General features: G+C 33.9%; 1 protein-coding gene across 2 annotated transcripts; it reads left to right on the forward strand.

Moving 5' to 3' along the window:
- The first annotated feature begins 119 nt into the window (after positions 1-119).
- Positions 120-7,974, forward strand: LOC121427177 (beta-1,3-galactosyltransferase 6-like). Of its 2 annotated transcripts, none has more exons than XM_041623441.1 (2): positions 120-197; positions 6,591-7,974. In XM_041623441.1, exon 2 carries the CDS (start codon positions 6,600-6,602, stop codon positions 7,602-7,604), a length of 1,005 nt encoding a protein of 334 aa, XP_041479375.1. In that variant the 5' UTR covers positions 120-197; positions 6,591-6,599; the 3' UTR covers positions 7,605-7,974. The 2 variants fall into 2 exon arrangements, with proteins under 2 accessions (XP_041479375.1, XP_041479374.1); XM_041623440.1 differs by lacking the exon at positions 120-197 and adding an exon at positions 4,980-5,079.
- Positions 7,975-16,536: the final 8,562 nt, after the last annotated feature.

A 16,536-nucleotide genomic window follows, 5' to 3' on the forward strand; every position in this document is an offset into this window, starting at 1 on the left:
CAGATATCATTGCGGATCGAAAGACGTAAACGACTGGCAAAAGAAAGACGAGAGAAATCTAGTTGAGTGCATGCTACAGCCTACACTACAGCCAGTTATTTCAGCTAAGGCTAAGCTCAGCTAGCGCTAGATCCGGGTGGAAATTTGCCTATTTTCATCTAGTATCTATCTACGATACATTTCATGCTGTTCTTAAAGTAAGTGTACCGTGTGTTGCAATAGCTAATGGCTGATATAATTCTCATTTAGATCCCTGTTAATCTCAGTGTATGCACCTGCGGCTTCAGCGGTGACGTGGACGAATTGCTGGTCGGCTGGAGCCGGTTAGTTGGACGTGGAGGTAGTCGGTGCACAGGGGTGCAGTTGTGGGCGGCGCGGTGGCAGCTCCTCCTAGGAGTCCTAGGGCCTGTTGCATGACGAGATGAGCGATACGTAGGAACGTCCTAGGACCATTCTTCCGAGATAGGAAGATTGGCGACAAATCAGCGCTTTCCGTTTCACGAAGGCAGTTTTGTCTTCCAAGTCCGCGACATCGTTTTATATCGATAGTATCGGAAAAATATTTAGTCTTCATCGTCACCTGAACCTTTTATTTCGGAATGACGAGTTTTCTTAAAATCATTTATTTCAATAAAAAGAGATCAAATGATGTTTTATTTATTACTGATTGTAGAATTGATGTTTGGAGCTTACTTTATGAGGTAAAAAGAGAAAAAACTTTAAAGATTCACAAACATAACAATAAAATCGAAATTTTCATTATTTCCCTTATTTAGAACATGGTGTCCTTATAAAGACACCTTTCATTGATATTTCATCAAAAGAGACCCTTGCCCAATATAAAAATTGATTTAACTTAGTAATTTAGACATTATAGTAGTTCAGTATTCTATATTTATATAATACTTATATATGATGACAAGTTTGCAAATTATGCGTTATTATGTTATTTGTTGCTCAAGGTAAAAATAGGGTTTGAATGGTGCAAACAAAATCAACAGTGTCTGATTGTATGAGACTAAAAAGGAAAATATGAGAGGCTGCGTGTGAAATATGTAATTTATTTATTTTATTTGTTAGATATAATGCAAGAAATACAAATGTGAGTGTTTAGAGTATAAACATACCTCATTTGCATGATGAGTATCCGAAGACAAGGAAAATATGAACATTGTTGCAAACATGGCCAAGTGAATAAAGTAGTGCTATGCAATAATAATTAAAACATAGAAAAAGCTGTGTAATCCGCAATGGAAAAAATAACGTTAACCGGAAATAATGCTAAAAATTACAACGATCATAAATGTTGGTCATATTTAAAGTTGATCACTGAATTAATGGAAATTTATATAAGAATATAAGGTTTAAGAATATACAAAATACATATGACTAACGTGATTCTTTTGGGGCCTACCCTACGATTTGAAATGCGCCTCTTTGTATGGACTTTTCATAATCTTTTCTTTGTGAACTTATCTTCATTGTGATGGATTCGTAATCTATGGGCATAATCTGTATCTTAAATTCAATTAGCTATTTTTGCAGATCTTTGTTTTGTTACATCCTAAGTTATCCCAAATCCATTCAAGAATTAATTTTCATTGATTATAATCAAGCTCATCAAAAATAATAATTATAATGAATAAAAATAAATGATTTAGCATGTTTAACATCTTAGTTTTGTGTCTTAATTTTTTTTGCTGAACGTTATAAACACGTTTTTTACTTACATAATTGCTTTTTAAGAAATTTGTTTTCATGTTGTTTAATTATCTATATTGAGAAAGCATAAGGAGTCAGAGAGGGAGTGCAGCCCATTTCATAGTTCAAGTTTATTTATTTTTTAATGGAAAAGGGGTGGGGATAGGACTAGGGAGAATAAAAGAAAACATATTTTGAAAATATTTGGGCTTACATTACCCTCAGAGAAGTTAAAATGACTTCCGTTTTGGTCGTCTTGTCGACCTGAAAAGTGATATAGCCCCCAGGTAAAAAAATAACTTGGCGCCATCCCAGATAAAACGCATCAACCCCCTAAAAAATATGTTTAAAGGTGATATGTCAGTGTGGCTTGCCGTAACCGCATTTTCTCTCATTACCGACGGTGGCGGGCGGTGTGCAAAGAAGATCATGCCTACGTAGGACATGTCTGGAGGTGTCTTTCCAAGGACCATTCTTCGTATCGCCCAAATCGACTTTGTGAAACAGTTGAGCGATATCTCGTTCTTACGTAGAACGGTTCTACGAAAGACCATTACATGCAACAGGCCCCTAGTCTGGGGCCGAAGGTCTGCAACTTGCAAGAACCGTCTCTCGTGTCGCCCATTTATTATGAAATTGATGCGCCATGTGAAACGCATTTTAAATAAATTACCTGCAAACTTATTTCAGTCATTGTTAAAGTAAACAAAATCTTTTTTTATAAAATGATGTGATTATGACATAATGCTAACTAACAAGTAGGCCTAACAAATTTCATTTGTTTATCATTCATTTCAGAAATATCCCACATACAGGCACTCATTCAACGAACAAGGTTATGATATAACCTTAATCTCAGTTACATCTCCATGTGTGGCAAAATAATGGTGGCAATTTTGGCTTATTTTTACTTTTTCTATGGGACAAATGCTTGATTTTCTTTCACTGTCAGTTTCCAATACAGCTTGTTCATTGAATGAGTGCTATTCATCATTTAACTTGGCTCTTATGTAAATTTGATTCTTTTAATTATTTTTTCGTTATTAAAAATAGAGATTGAAAAATGAAAATTTTCTTGCCATATTACCGGTACTTTCCACCAACAGAGGGCATACACAAAAATATGCCCAAAATTCAAGTTTTTGATCGCTCTGGTGAATACAAAAATAATTCACAAGTTACTAATGAAAAATAAATTGCAACTGTATGGAAATTAGTAATTTTGGTCACAAAAGTTATATTTTTATGATTTTTTAAAAGTGTGTGCTATGTAGGATGGGGGGTCGGGTGTCCGGACACTTTATATTTTTGAAGCCTTCTTTTTTGTCTTTGGATTACACAAAAAAATGTAAATTCAATAGTTGTAATCATCTTCTGTTTTGTTCTTAATATTAATTCCTAACATTTTATACTAAAAATTGATGAAACTTCGCTTGTAAATTTTTCCAAATGACTTTCTAAAATTCATCGTCCGGACACACAACAACTGGGTATACAGCATTGGCACACCATAGTCCTACCTGTAGATTCCACACAGGCAGGATGGTTGCAGTGAACAAGTGCATACAGGCAGCATATCATAAAAGATGGGCCACACTAAAGACGGTCCTTGGAAAGACATTTTCGTGCAATCGGCCCCTGGGTTACACTTGCAGGAATCCATCTCCTGGAGTTCTGTGCATCCATGTGATTTTACGTTATTATGATTTATTTTATTTTTACAATTAGGGTCACTGTTAAATATATGCTTTTTCTTAGTCAAGACTTCACTAATGGTAGAAAATGATCTGCAATAAATGAAAATGGTCTAGGCCTAGCTAGACAAGCAGATCAAGGTCTACATTCATTAGACTCTGCTTGTCTAACATACTGCACTGGTTTTCTTAGTCAGTTTTTAGCTCATCCGGCCCAACGGGCAAGATGAGCTTATGCCGTGGCGTCCGTCCACAATTTCAAAATGCTACTACTTCGCCATTTCAAGTCCGATTTCAATTCTGTATGCTTTATATGATAGCGCTAGGTGGGGCATTCAGAACTTCTACACATAATTTTGAAATTCATTAAATATGCTAATTTATGCACATTTTTCAAAATTCCCCAAAAATGCTACTTCTTTATATGTTAATCGATTTTAAATTTTTTGTTTCCATCTGATAGAGCTTCATGAGGTTCACCAAACTTCTACACAGAATTTTGAAATTTTGACCAGAACAATTTTTATGCTAATTTATGCAAAATTAATTTATGCATATTTTTAAAAATCCACATAAGATGCTTCTTCTTTATTTGTTGACCGATTTTGATTTTTTTTTCTTCCATCTGGAAGAGCTTTATGAGGTTCACCAATCTTCTACACAGAATTGTGAAATTTTGACTAGAACAATTTTTATGCTAATTTATGCAAAATTAATTTATGCATATTTAAAAATTCACATAAAATGCTTTTTCTTTATTTGTTGACCGATTTTGATTTTTTCCTTCCATCTGTAGAGCTTCATGAGGTTCACCAATCTTCACAGAATTTTGAAATTTTGACTAGAACAATTTTTATGCTAATTTATGCGAAATTAATTTATTCATATTTAAAAAAAAATAAAATGCTTTTTCTTCTTTAATTGTTGACCCATTTTTACTTTTTTCTTCTTCCATCTTGTAGAACTTTATGAGGTTCACCAAACTTCTACAAAGAATTTTGAAATTTTTAGTAGAAAATTGCTTATGCCAAATTTATTCATAAATTACAGAAAATGCCTCTTCTTCTTCATTAATTTTGTTGACAGATTTTTAAAATTTTTTCTTCCATCTGGTAGAGCTGCATGAGGTTCACCAATCTTGTACACAAAATTTTGAAATTTTGTCTGCAAAATTATTTATTGTAACTTATGCAAAATTTATTCATAAATCACAATTCTTTTTTCTTCTTAATTTGTTGATCAAATTCAATTTTGTTTGATTTATATGATAGCTCGAGGTTGTGATACAAAATTTCAACATAGAATTTTGAAACTCATAAGTTTTCAAAACTCACAAAAATTACTTATTTATTTGTTGATTGATTTTGGTTATTTTTGTTCCATCTGAGAGCTACATTAGGTTCACCAAGGTTCTACACAGAGTTAAGAAACGTTGACTAGATAATTATGAATATTTAATTCATATGAAATTTATTCATAGATCACAAAAAACGCTTCTATGTCATTTCTTCATGTGTCAACTGGGCTGAAATTAAAATGTTAAATTTTGTTGCGAGATGCCGGATGAGCTCCACATCATTAATGTGCTAGGTTTTTTTTTACTTGTCTTTGTTTCTCGCTTTCTGTAACATTTGAACAGGCCATCTCAGGAAATATTTACAAGTTCAAGCATTGATGGATTAAAGTAAGTGGATAGTATTTTCTCATTTCTATTATCTTGGGCTGAGCTTGATATTGTGAACTTTTATCATGAAACAATCATATCTCCCTAGCTAGACTCCCTGATTTTTCCCTTGTATTTGATGATAAAATAAATTGCATTTCCTGAATATATTCAGCTCTCTTGAATCTTGGTTGATTGATTATCCTGAAATTAGCCCAATTTTATTGCACAGTTAAGGAGAATCAATTAAATTAAATTCAAGTCTTTTTATTTGTCCCTTATAATAGACACTTCAGCAGTTTGACTTCTAAAGTCACAAATGATGGAAGAATATGTACAATAAATCAACATTCCATATCATTGAGATTGTTTACATAGTGAATACATCACTATGAAAAAAGGACATTGCTCAACGCACAAAGAATTTTACTCTATTAAAAATTTTAGATATAAACATTTTCAGACTGGAGCATCCCTTAAAGTGAAAGCTTCAATGACTTCTGGAAAAACAATATAGACACAAATTCAAGAGTTGTTGTTATCAGGGATATCTCATATTGGAGAACTGAAAGTGAGAAAAATCACAAAGTCATGATTTTGAAGATTAAGCATATAAGGAATGGGAGAATTTGACCTAGATGTATGAACAATTTGTAATCTACTCCCCAAATTGCCAAATGACATTGTATTTTCTTAATGATCTCATTTTGAGTACTATATTTTCTCTTAAACTTTCATTATTCTGTTTTGTTACTTTCCCCCTCTCACACCAATCATTTTGATCCCAAATTTTGATTCTCCATTAATTAAAACAGGCATGGGAGCAGGACATGGTTTTTATAGGAAAAACTTTGTTACAAGTAAGAATAGCAGAAAAAATAATGAAAAATATTGGTGTTAGAAAGATTTGAGGAAAATCCATTAAAGATTAAGAAAGTTATTAGGATTTCAAGATTTTGATTTGTGACGTCATGTACAAGCAGCTGCCCCATATGTTACATGTATGTAATATGAAAATATATAAATTAATTTTTAAACTTATTTTTTGTATTCTTTTTAAGGAGCGGGTGTGATATCATTAGGGTATTGAGATTCTCAAGGTACAATAAAATATAATATTTCATTGAATTTTTACCATACAATATGTAGGAAAGCTGCTCGCATAGGAAGTCACAAATCAAATGATTAAAATCCAATAACTTTTTAATTCTTCGATGGATTTCCCCTCAAATCTTCGTCAAAATTTTCTGTCATTTTTTTCTACAATAAACTTTTTCTCAGGGTGAACTTCACCTTTAAAGCAAAGAGGGATTATATGGAATGCCATAAAAAATAAATAAACTTGCATTAGAACTAGAAGTTCAATATTCACCCCAAGTCCAAGCATTTTCAAAGAACAGATTATGAAGATAACAGGCATTATAACCTCTTCAAAGTTAGATTTTCATAGTCCTAAAGATTCATCTGTAATAGGCAGAATAGTTTGGTCTAAATGTAGATTGAAAAATTAATGTTTAATTTTCTTGTTGCAGGTGATCAAGATGCGGATGTCCCTCACATTCCATTGGTTTCTGACCCGCCTTCTCTTATGCATCCCAATATTTTCTTTCTGTGGTGTTGTTCTCCTCTTGTCATCCTGTAACCTGTCAGAGGACTCCTCTAAACCTTGTCCAAGGGAGCGTTCAAACCGAGATCAGTTAAGGACGTTGGATAACAGTGATGGTGCAAAACCACTCTCTGCATTTTTAGTTATACTAGTTATGTCGGGACCAAAACTCCTCGCTGGACGTCAAGTTTTACGCGACACGTGGTTGACATTACAGTCCAGCGACATGATTGTTAAATTTGTGATTGGTATTGCTGATCTACCAACGGATCAGTTGGAAGATTTAGAGAAGGAGCAGAAGAAATATAACGATCTTCTTTTTCTTCCGGACCTTAAGGATGGCTTCTATGCCCTAACGCAGAAGTTGATTGAGATGTTTGTATGGTTGGATCAAAATGTGAATTATAAATTTGTGCTTAAAGTGGATGATGATTCTTTTGTTCGACTGGATGCGTTGACGAAGGAGCTGCAGCAAAAGAGCCAGGAGAGACTCTTCTGGGGGTTCTTTGATGGCCGTGCTCGCGTTCATAAGGCCGGGAAATACGCAGAGGCAGACTGGGTACTGTGCGACCGCTATCTTCCATACGCTAAGGGTGGTGGGTACATCCTCTCCGCAGATCTTGTGCATTTTGTGAGTTCGAATGCAAAGTACCTCAAGAAATACAATGGGGAAGATGTCTCGCTTGGATCATGGCTTGCAGCCGTAGAAGTGAATCGTCAACATGACACAAGATTCGACACTGAGTACTTGTCGAGGGGATGTTCGAACACTTACTTGATCACCCATAAACAGACACCTGATGATATGAGGCAGAAATGGAAACATTACCAAGACACAGGTCATTTGTGTTCTCGCGAATACCAGACGAGACCTTCATATATTTATGATTGGCAAAAGATTCCAACAGAATGCTGCCAGAGAAAAAATGGTATACCCTAGGCTAATTACAACTTCTAAGGATCTGAAACTAATTGTTTATCCGTTATGGACTGTCAGAATGTGATTATTAAAAGGATTTTGAAGTATGTGAACAAGTTTTGACTGCCTTGAAAATAACCTGTATGCTAGCATTTAATGCACACTTTGATGTCCCACCATCTTGAAATGTTACTTGATTACACAAAAGTAACATGATTTGTTTCATGGTCTGCAACTCTGCATGAAGTGCTGTTCTTTTGGAAGGGGTTGTTGAATGGTTTATTGCCACTTGGTCTAAATCTGCTTTGTCTACTATCCTTTCAGTCTCATCCAGCATCGTCTAATCCTGCGCTTCTCAACCTTTTTTTCACTCGAGGACCACTTTGACTCTCAGATTTCTTTCGAGGCCCACCTACCAAAATTTGAAAGAAAACGTCCATTTTGATGGGAAAAAAATGTTTCGTGAAATTTGAATACAACGCTCTGACCACATTCGAAACAAACAGTTTGAAAACTAATCTGCATTCACAAATGTCCGGTATAAATGGAACTACATACACAATATGCATTAGATGAAAACCATCATAGTGTGAATGTGCACGCTTTGCAAAATGCAGGATACCCTGTAAGCATGCTTTAGCTTTGTTTGACCCATTGAGACTGATGGGACATACCATGTTCGAACAGGTCTGTGAAATATTCCATAGTTTTTCTCCTATTTTTTTTCTCCCTCTGGAGCTTCTCACGGCCCACCATTTCAGAAGCGCTGGTCTAATCCTAGTCTGTCTACTAACCTTTTGGTCTTATTGCCATTTAGCACATTTACTATTCATTTATTGAGCTACTGGGTATACCCATTTTGATTGAATGTCCACTAGGTCTAACACCAATTAGTCTACTCTATGTAATTAGATGGATTATTAATGAACCATATTTTTCAAACTGATAAGAGACCAAATGAGCCCATTATTGGTAATTAGACTCTTTGAGAAATAGAACAACTGTTTGTAGACCAAAGAATATGAAGCACTTGACCCGCTTGCTCTCGTACTGATATTCCATTTAAATGTAATAATCAGATGTTAAATGTATTATTACTGAATATTTTTTTATATGTTGACCAGTACAACAGTCATTCTATGCTTGCCTATTTTTGACATACTCAGTTTACATTGTATAAGTTAAGAAATTATATTGTGAGGTAAACTCAAGGGCCCGTATTCTGAAGTCAGGTTTAACTTAAACTCAGGTTTAAAGTTGTGGTCTAAGTATGGAAAGCCAAAAGTATCAAAATTTTTATTAAGTTGTATGTTTCTTATGTTTACTATGCTCTTTCCTGATTCATCAATGGTGAAGACAACCATCTATTTATACTTCCTACACAATTATGAATGATTTGATAGACAAATGAGCTGAAGTATGATATCTCTACTGTAAGTGAATAATGTAACTGTTCGGCTCTCCATACTTAAACCACAACTTTAAACCTGAGTTTAAGTTAAACCCGACTTCAGAATACGGGCCTAGCTATATAGTATGTGATTTCAATTTAATATTGAAATAAATATCGATATCTTACAAATTGTATTATACGCAATGTGCAATGAGCATAGTAACCTCATAGAAGTGTGATCTCAGTTCCAAAAGATTTTACACTTTTAGGAAATGCATGTTTTATACCATATACCCGTAGGCATATATACATGGATATTGGGAGGTGCTTATTCTCATGGTTGAAACTTGAAAACTTTACAGTTTCCATTGTAGAGAGGTTTGTTTGGTGCAAGTTATATTATTCTGATCATGATAACGATCATCATCACATTTTTTTTTACCAGAAGGAGATGAGTTATAGTGAATTCTTGGGGAAATACATGATGATTTTGAGGAAAAGATGAGACAGAGTCTAGAGAGGAGCAGAATTGGTTGCAAATTGAGAAAGTTATGAACTTTTGTTTACAAAATATATGGAGAGTTGCACTGCTAACCTGTCACTTTATAGCAACATTAACCACCTTGAGAATCACAAATAAAAAAGTGAATCGAGACTAATTAATCGAGACCTCACTTTCATCACTTTCTCATTTTGTAAACCAATATTGATGGAATTTTTTTTTTATCCCATCTTTTTATAAAATGAATTTTTCATGAATTGATGCAAAACTTCAGAATACCAACATTTGTCATTTTGTTTTTATCCAGTTGCATCAAACCCTTCTTTTTTCTAAATTTGATTCTATTTTTCTTGATTCAACCCATATCAGTTTTACGTGGATTAAGCTCTAACTCATACAACACATTGGACAATGCCTATTTCGTACAAACTTTATGTATAAATCTATTTATTTTCTGTTTTTGTACTTGTAAAAGTTTTGTCACAAGTAAGAGTATTGTGAAAATACATGTACTAAAAATATCTTAATATTAAATGTTATTTGTATTTCAACTCAAAGCTGCTTCAATGCTTGATTTTTGTTTTCAATATTAATTTGTTTTAAGTATATTGTAGGGAGTTCTGGGCCTGATTCCGCAAAATTCATAATTATGATGACTTTGTCCTTCTTTGTCATGGTAGGTTTTATTGCATGACAAATGAACATCAAGAAAATATCCATTTAAAGGGGAAGTTCACCCTGAAGAAAACTTTCTTGTAAAAATAGCAGAAAAATAGTAAAAAATATTGGTGAAGGTTTGAGGAAAATCCGTTAAATAGTAAGAAAGTTATTAGAGTTCAAAGTTTTGGATTTGTGACGTCATAAACGAGCAGCTGTCCCATGTGTTATGTAATATAAAATGCATAAATTTCAGATTTTGTATGGTTCCTGATGACTTAATTTTGTTTCCTTTTCATGATCGGGTAGGAATGCTGCTCGCATATGACGTCACAAATCAAATAATTGAAATTCTAATAACTTTTTAATTATTTGATGAATTTTTCTCAAAACTTTGGCAATTAATTTTTCTGCTATTTTTACAATAAACTTTTTGTCAGGGTGAACTTCCCCTTTAATGGAGGAAAACAAACAGTAATTTTTGGAAACTTCCTTTCAAATGGGTTATGAAATAGCAAAGTACTGAAGTATTGAAAGTCTCAATTTACTTTCTATCGCGATCCTCAAATTTGCAGTTTGCATATTTAGTAGAACATCTCTCCATATATTTCATACACAAAATTTGAAGTTTTCTCCATCATTGATGATGCTCTTGTCTTTTTTACAAAACCTGATATTATTTGAAATATATATTTTTTTAAGATACATGTTTATCTTGAGCTAAGAAGGAGAAAAAGCTGCATCTTTAGAGATACAGGATACAAATTTTGTTTACAAAACATTTGGAGATTTGTACTAAGTAGACTTGTTATTATTAAGCAGCAATACCAATTTGAGGATAACCGTATATTTAAATTGAGACTTTTCAAACTGATAAATTTCTCATCCATAACCAATTTGATTAACTTTTATTCAAACCGCTTCTGTCTATCCTGTCTTTTCATTGAAAATTATTTTATTATCACAGGATTTTCTACTCTAAAAGGAGTGGTCCAGGCTGTAGACATTTGTGTCTCAATAGAGTAAAATTCACAGAGCAAAATGCTAAAAATTTCATCAAAATCGGATAACAAATAACAAAGTTATTGAATTTTACAGATGTGCATTTTTCCTGTGAAACAGTTCTAGGCATGTCTTCATGAATATTCATTAGGTGTGCTGATGATGTCATATTCTCACTTGTTCTTTTGTATTTTGTTATATGAAATTAGGTTTATTCAAAAAATTTCTACCAAGAACTAAAACAACTGAATTGATAACTAATTAAGTGCATTATTTCTTGCTGCAACTTATGTCATAATAAAAGAGAGACATTTACACATTTATGAAAAATGAAATAATTATAATTTCATGTCATAACATTAGAAAAGGAAAGTGGTGATATGACATCATCAGCCCATCTAATGAATATTCATGAAGACATGCCCCGACCTGTTTCACCAGATTAATGCAAATCTTTAAAATTCAATAACTTTGTTATTTGTTATCCGATTTTGATGAAATTTTCAGCATTTTGCTCTGTGAATTTTACTCTATTTATTGAGATACAAATATTTTTAGCCCGGAGTATCCCTTTAATGCTAAGTTCTTTGTAACAGGGTCTAGTGCCCACGTAACATCAAGTTTAGTGATGGATCCTGGGACTTCTCTTTAAGATTGATCATTCATTCACACTAGTAAATTCGATCAATCACTAAGATTTATGTTACAGGGCCATGTGATAATGGTAGGTGTTGGAATGAAAACATTTTTAAGTGGAATTTTTATTCCGACAATCGTGTTTACATTTAGAAATTAGATATTCTAATTCAAATTTTGCATTTGCTGTTTCTTTAAAATTGCTATTTTCAAAGAAGTCGAATATTCAGGAACATGATTTTAGATACGGAAAAGACAAAGTAAAAGAAGTAAATTGCGTTCATTATTTTTTTTGAAATATCAAATACTGAATTTTGATTTATCCATTTTATGAAGAAAAAAAGCCTAATACACTATGAAAATCAATTTACCGTGCATTTATCAGAACAAAATAAACCACTATTCTATTGTTATCTTTCAGTGATAAAAATTCTGAACTTTTTCAATGGATAATTATACATAAATGAGAAAAAACGGAAAGAGAGAGAGAAGGGGGCTAGACCCGGGGGGGGGCTAGAGGGGAGGGGTAAGAGGGAAAGAGACAAGGGTAGGGAGTAGATGGGAAATATAAAGGGAGGAAAGTTTTGAGTGTCGGGGAGAGGTGGGAAAGGGAGATGAAAAAGAGAGAGGAGGTTATGAATGAGAGGGGATGTTAGAAAGACGCTGGAGAGATGAAAATCAAAGGAAGGGAACATGCATATACCACATATTCAGCTTGACCATGTCTGAAAAATGGCAGTAAAATATGACTAAACAGAACAATTATAAAATTATGATTATGAAAATTGATTTATTTTGGTCTGCCCTTTCATGAACATATACCTAGAAATAACACAATTATATATAACAAAATGAAACTGAAAAAGAAGTTTCCCGACCGCCATCTTTTTTTTTAAAGTTCTTCAAATGTTCAATTATCATTATTGTAATGCTTATTATGGTAATAATGGATAGGGTATATTTTAAATCAATTTGGAGCCCCCCCCCCCCTCTCTCTCTCTCTTAAATGTTAAGTCCACCCCAGAAAATGTTGATTTGAATCAATAGAGAAAAATCAGACAAGTGTAATGCTGAAAATTGCTGGAAAAAATGGCGGTCGGGAATTTTTTTTCAGTTTCATTTTCTTTACATAAAATTGTGTTATTTTTAGGTATATGTTCATGAAAGGGCAGACCCCCCCAAAAAAAATCAATTTTCACAATCATAATTTTATAATTGTTCTGTTTAGTCATATTTTGCTGCCATTTTTCAGACATGTTCAAGATAAATATTGTGGTATATGCATTTTCCCTTCCTGTGTTTCATCTCTCCAATCTCCATCTTCTATTTAACTTTCCCTCTCTCTTTTCTATCTCCCTTCCCCACCTCTCTCCGACTCTCAAATCTTTCTTCCCTCTATTTCCCATCTACTCCCTACCCTTGTCTCTTTCCCTCTTACCCCTCCCCTCTAGCCCCCTCCCCTTCTCTCTCTTTCCGTTATTTTCAATTATGTAACCACTGAAAAAGTTCTGAACATTTTTAGCACTAAAAGTTAACAATAGAATAGTGGTTTATTTTGTTTTGATAAATGCACGGTAAATTGATGTTCATAGCATATCAGCCTTTTTTCTTCATAAAATGGATAAATTGAAATTCAGTATTTAATATTGAATTTCAAAATGTCGTAACTTTCTTATTCTACATCCGATTATGATGAAATTTTCAGTGTTAATGCTTGTTGGACTATTCTCTTTTTATTCATATCAACTTTTGTTGGGGTGGACTTGTCCTTTATTATCCCGTCCTCTCTTTTTCCAACTTCTTTCCTCCATATACCGAGCTCCATATGTCTCTATCTTTCAATTTATAATTTTCTACATCTTACCGAACTTTAAAAAATCCTTTAGTTTCTGGGGTAGCATGGATGCCGGGGGGGGGGGGGGAGGGGTTAGCGGCGTAATGCATGTTATCAACAACAACAAAAATCATTTTCTAGACTTTTCTTTTTCAATGTTATATCGTCAGTGGCGGTTCCAGCCTTCACCAATAGGGGGGGGGGCGGAATTATTTTCACCCATATTTTCCCCGATTGGCCACTCAAAGTTGATTTTTGTTTGCTTCTTTAAGGGAAAGTCCTAGCAGTGACTTCTTGAATTAAATAATTATATATTACATAAATATATGACAATCTATTTAGATAGTGCGAGCACGAAGCGCGAGGTAAAATTTTCAGAAAATTCATATATTTTGTCCTTGAAAATGAACATTCTGGGTAATGTTTGTGATCCTGAATAACATGCGTATATAACCAAATAATCTTTATCAAACTTTCTGGCCTGATCAAAAAGGGATCTGTTTTATTTAGGACTGTTTACAGTTAGCCATGAAGGAAGTCTGCCCCCCTGACGAGTCAAAACCCATACAAAAGACATATTACTGCCCCTGACGACCTTGAATACCTATTTTGCCCCCCCCCCCCGACGAGCTTGAAGACCTATTTTTTTTTTTTTGCTTGTCAAATTTTTCGCCCGGTTTTGCCCCCCCCCCCTGTGGAAAATCCCAGGTACCAAGACATTCTGAGGACACTGTCATCATATGAAAATGTTCATTATCTTCATATTCCTCTTCCTAAGCGCGAGAATAAAATTGTCGATATTCCATTCTGAAAAAGGGGACAATTTGATTATTTGGAATTCATGAAAGTTTAATCTTATCTATCAATCTATATAAGCCCAATGAGAGCACGAAATTTGTTGATATCAAGGCCTGAAACTGGATATTTTAAGGGTTACACTTCGTAATTCCGAAGGTCCGCAATTCCGAAGGTTCTTTATTCCGAAGGTTCGTAATTCCGAAACACGTAAATTGCCTATACCTCGATTTTCGTTAATCCGAAAACGAAAAAGGGTTCATTAATCCGAACATTTGTGGCGTAATTCCGAAAACGAAATAAGGTTCGTTGTTCCGAAGGTTCGATAATCCGAAAACGAAATAGGGTTCGTTATTCCGAAGGTTCGTTAGTCCGAAAACGAAATAAGGTTCGTTAATCCGAAGGTTCGTTAGTCCGAAAACAAAATAAGGTTCGTTATTCCAAAAATTAAATAAGGTTCGTATTTCCGAAAATGAAATTAATTCATTTTGGTAACAAGAACGGTGCTGTTCTTGCAAGAAAACAGGATATCATGCAATGATAAACTAACGAATGATGATATATGTGTGTGTTGTGGCCAAAGCATGTATTGATTTAAGTGCACTTATATGCCAAAAATGGCATTTTGGTGCAAACGGATATTTTAACCAATATCATCTGTGTAAAGAAGTTGTGTGTTTTGTAGTAATTAAGTTGAGCAAAGATTTTTGTTTAAATTGATTTCTGATTGATAACATATATATTTAGGTTTTATTTTTCGCGAGTAACCGTAGCAAGCAAGCGGTTTGGAAAAAAATCAACTCTGAAGTTATATAAATCGCCTTTTGGTCAATGGACTTAATTACTGTTAAAAGGGCATTTTTGTGAGATGTTGCGTGCGAATCACGAGCTCAAACTTTTGGAAAAATCATGTAGGCCTAATAAGACATAATAATAACATTGGTATCATTTACCAAGGCATTGTTTTTATTTTTATTACTAGCAGAAGCTCTTATTAAGAATGACATCCCCTCCAAATTTCAACGAAAACTATAGCTCGCGCTTCGCGCTTTCATTATTTAACAAGGGCTTATAATATTATTACATATTTACTTTGTTTTTATAATAATTTTGGGCTATTAGGAATACCCTTTCAAAGAAACAAATAAACAAAAAATCAACTTTAAAGCTGCCGATCTGGGAAATTATGGGAGAAAAATATTCGCCCCCTCCCCATTGGCGAAAGTTGGATCCGCCGGGGGGTAGCAGGGGGCACTTGTACCCCTAAAGAAATAACAGGGAAATGCTATTTTTCCAAAATGGGAAATTCCTTTTTTTTCAAAATCAATACTTCATTTAAAGTATACATTTTAGATTAATTTTCAGGAGAAGCTCTTATTAAAAATGACATCCCCTCCAATACAAATATTATTATCTGGAGGTTACTCGCAAACGACCAACACACTTAATCCCCCAGCTGCATCTTTAAACCATTTGCTTGGGCAGCATTTGCTCAGATGAAATCGAAATTAAGCGTATGTTTGATCCGGGCGCCTATTCTTAAATCGATACATGCTTTGGCCACAAGGCACACATATATCATCGTTCGTTAGTTTATCATTGCATAATCTTATAATATTATCTTGCAAGAACAGCACCGTTCTTGTTACCAAAATGAATTAATTTCATTTTCGGAAATACGAACCTTATTTAATTTTCGGATTAACGAACCTTATTTCGTTTTCGGATTTACGAACCTTCGGAATTACGAACCTCATTTCGTTTTCGGATTAACGAACCTTCGGAGTTACGAACCTCATTTCGTTTTCGGATTAACGAACCTTCGGAGTTACGAACCTCATTTCGTTTTCGGACTAACGAACCTTATTTCGTTTTCGGATTAACGAACCTTCGGAATTACGAATGTATGCGATTTTAAGCACTTTGTAATTATGAATAAGATGGATAGGTTTACCGGTATATATTTTTTACAAATAATGTGAGCGCAAATCGCGAACCGAAATTTCTGATAAATTGTCATGAAAATGGTATTTTAAATAGTTTATTATAATATACTAAACTCACCAATCAAAATGCGAGCGCACAGCGCTAGCTAACATGTTTTTACAATAAGACCTGAAAAGAGATATTTTGA

This window comes from Lytechinus variegatus, chromosome 14, assembly GCF_018143015.1.
Source record: "Lytechinus variegatus isolate NC3 chromosome 14, Lvar_3.0, whole genome shotgun sequence".
NCBI lineage: Eukaryota > Metazoa > Echinodermata > Echinoidea > Temnopleuroida > Toxopneustidae > Lytechinus > Lytechinus variegatus.

Coding starts and splice junctions, on each gene's coding strand:
- LOC121427177 (XM_041623441.1), top strand. CDS start 6,600: ATGCGGATGTCCCTCACATTCCATTGGTTTCTGACCCGCCTTCTCTTA.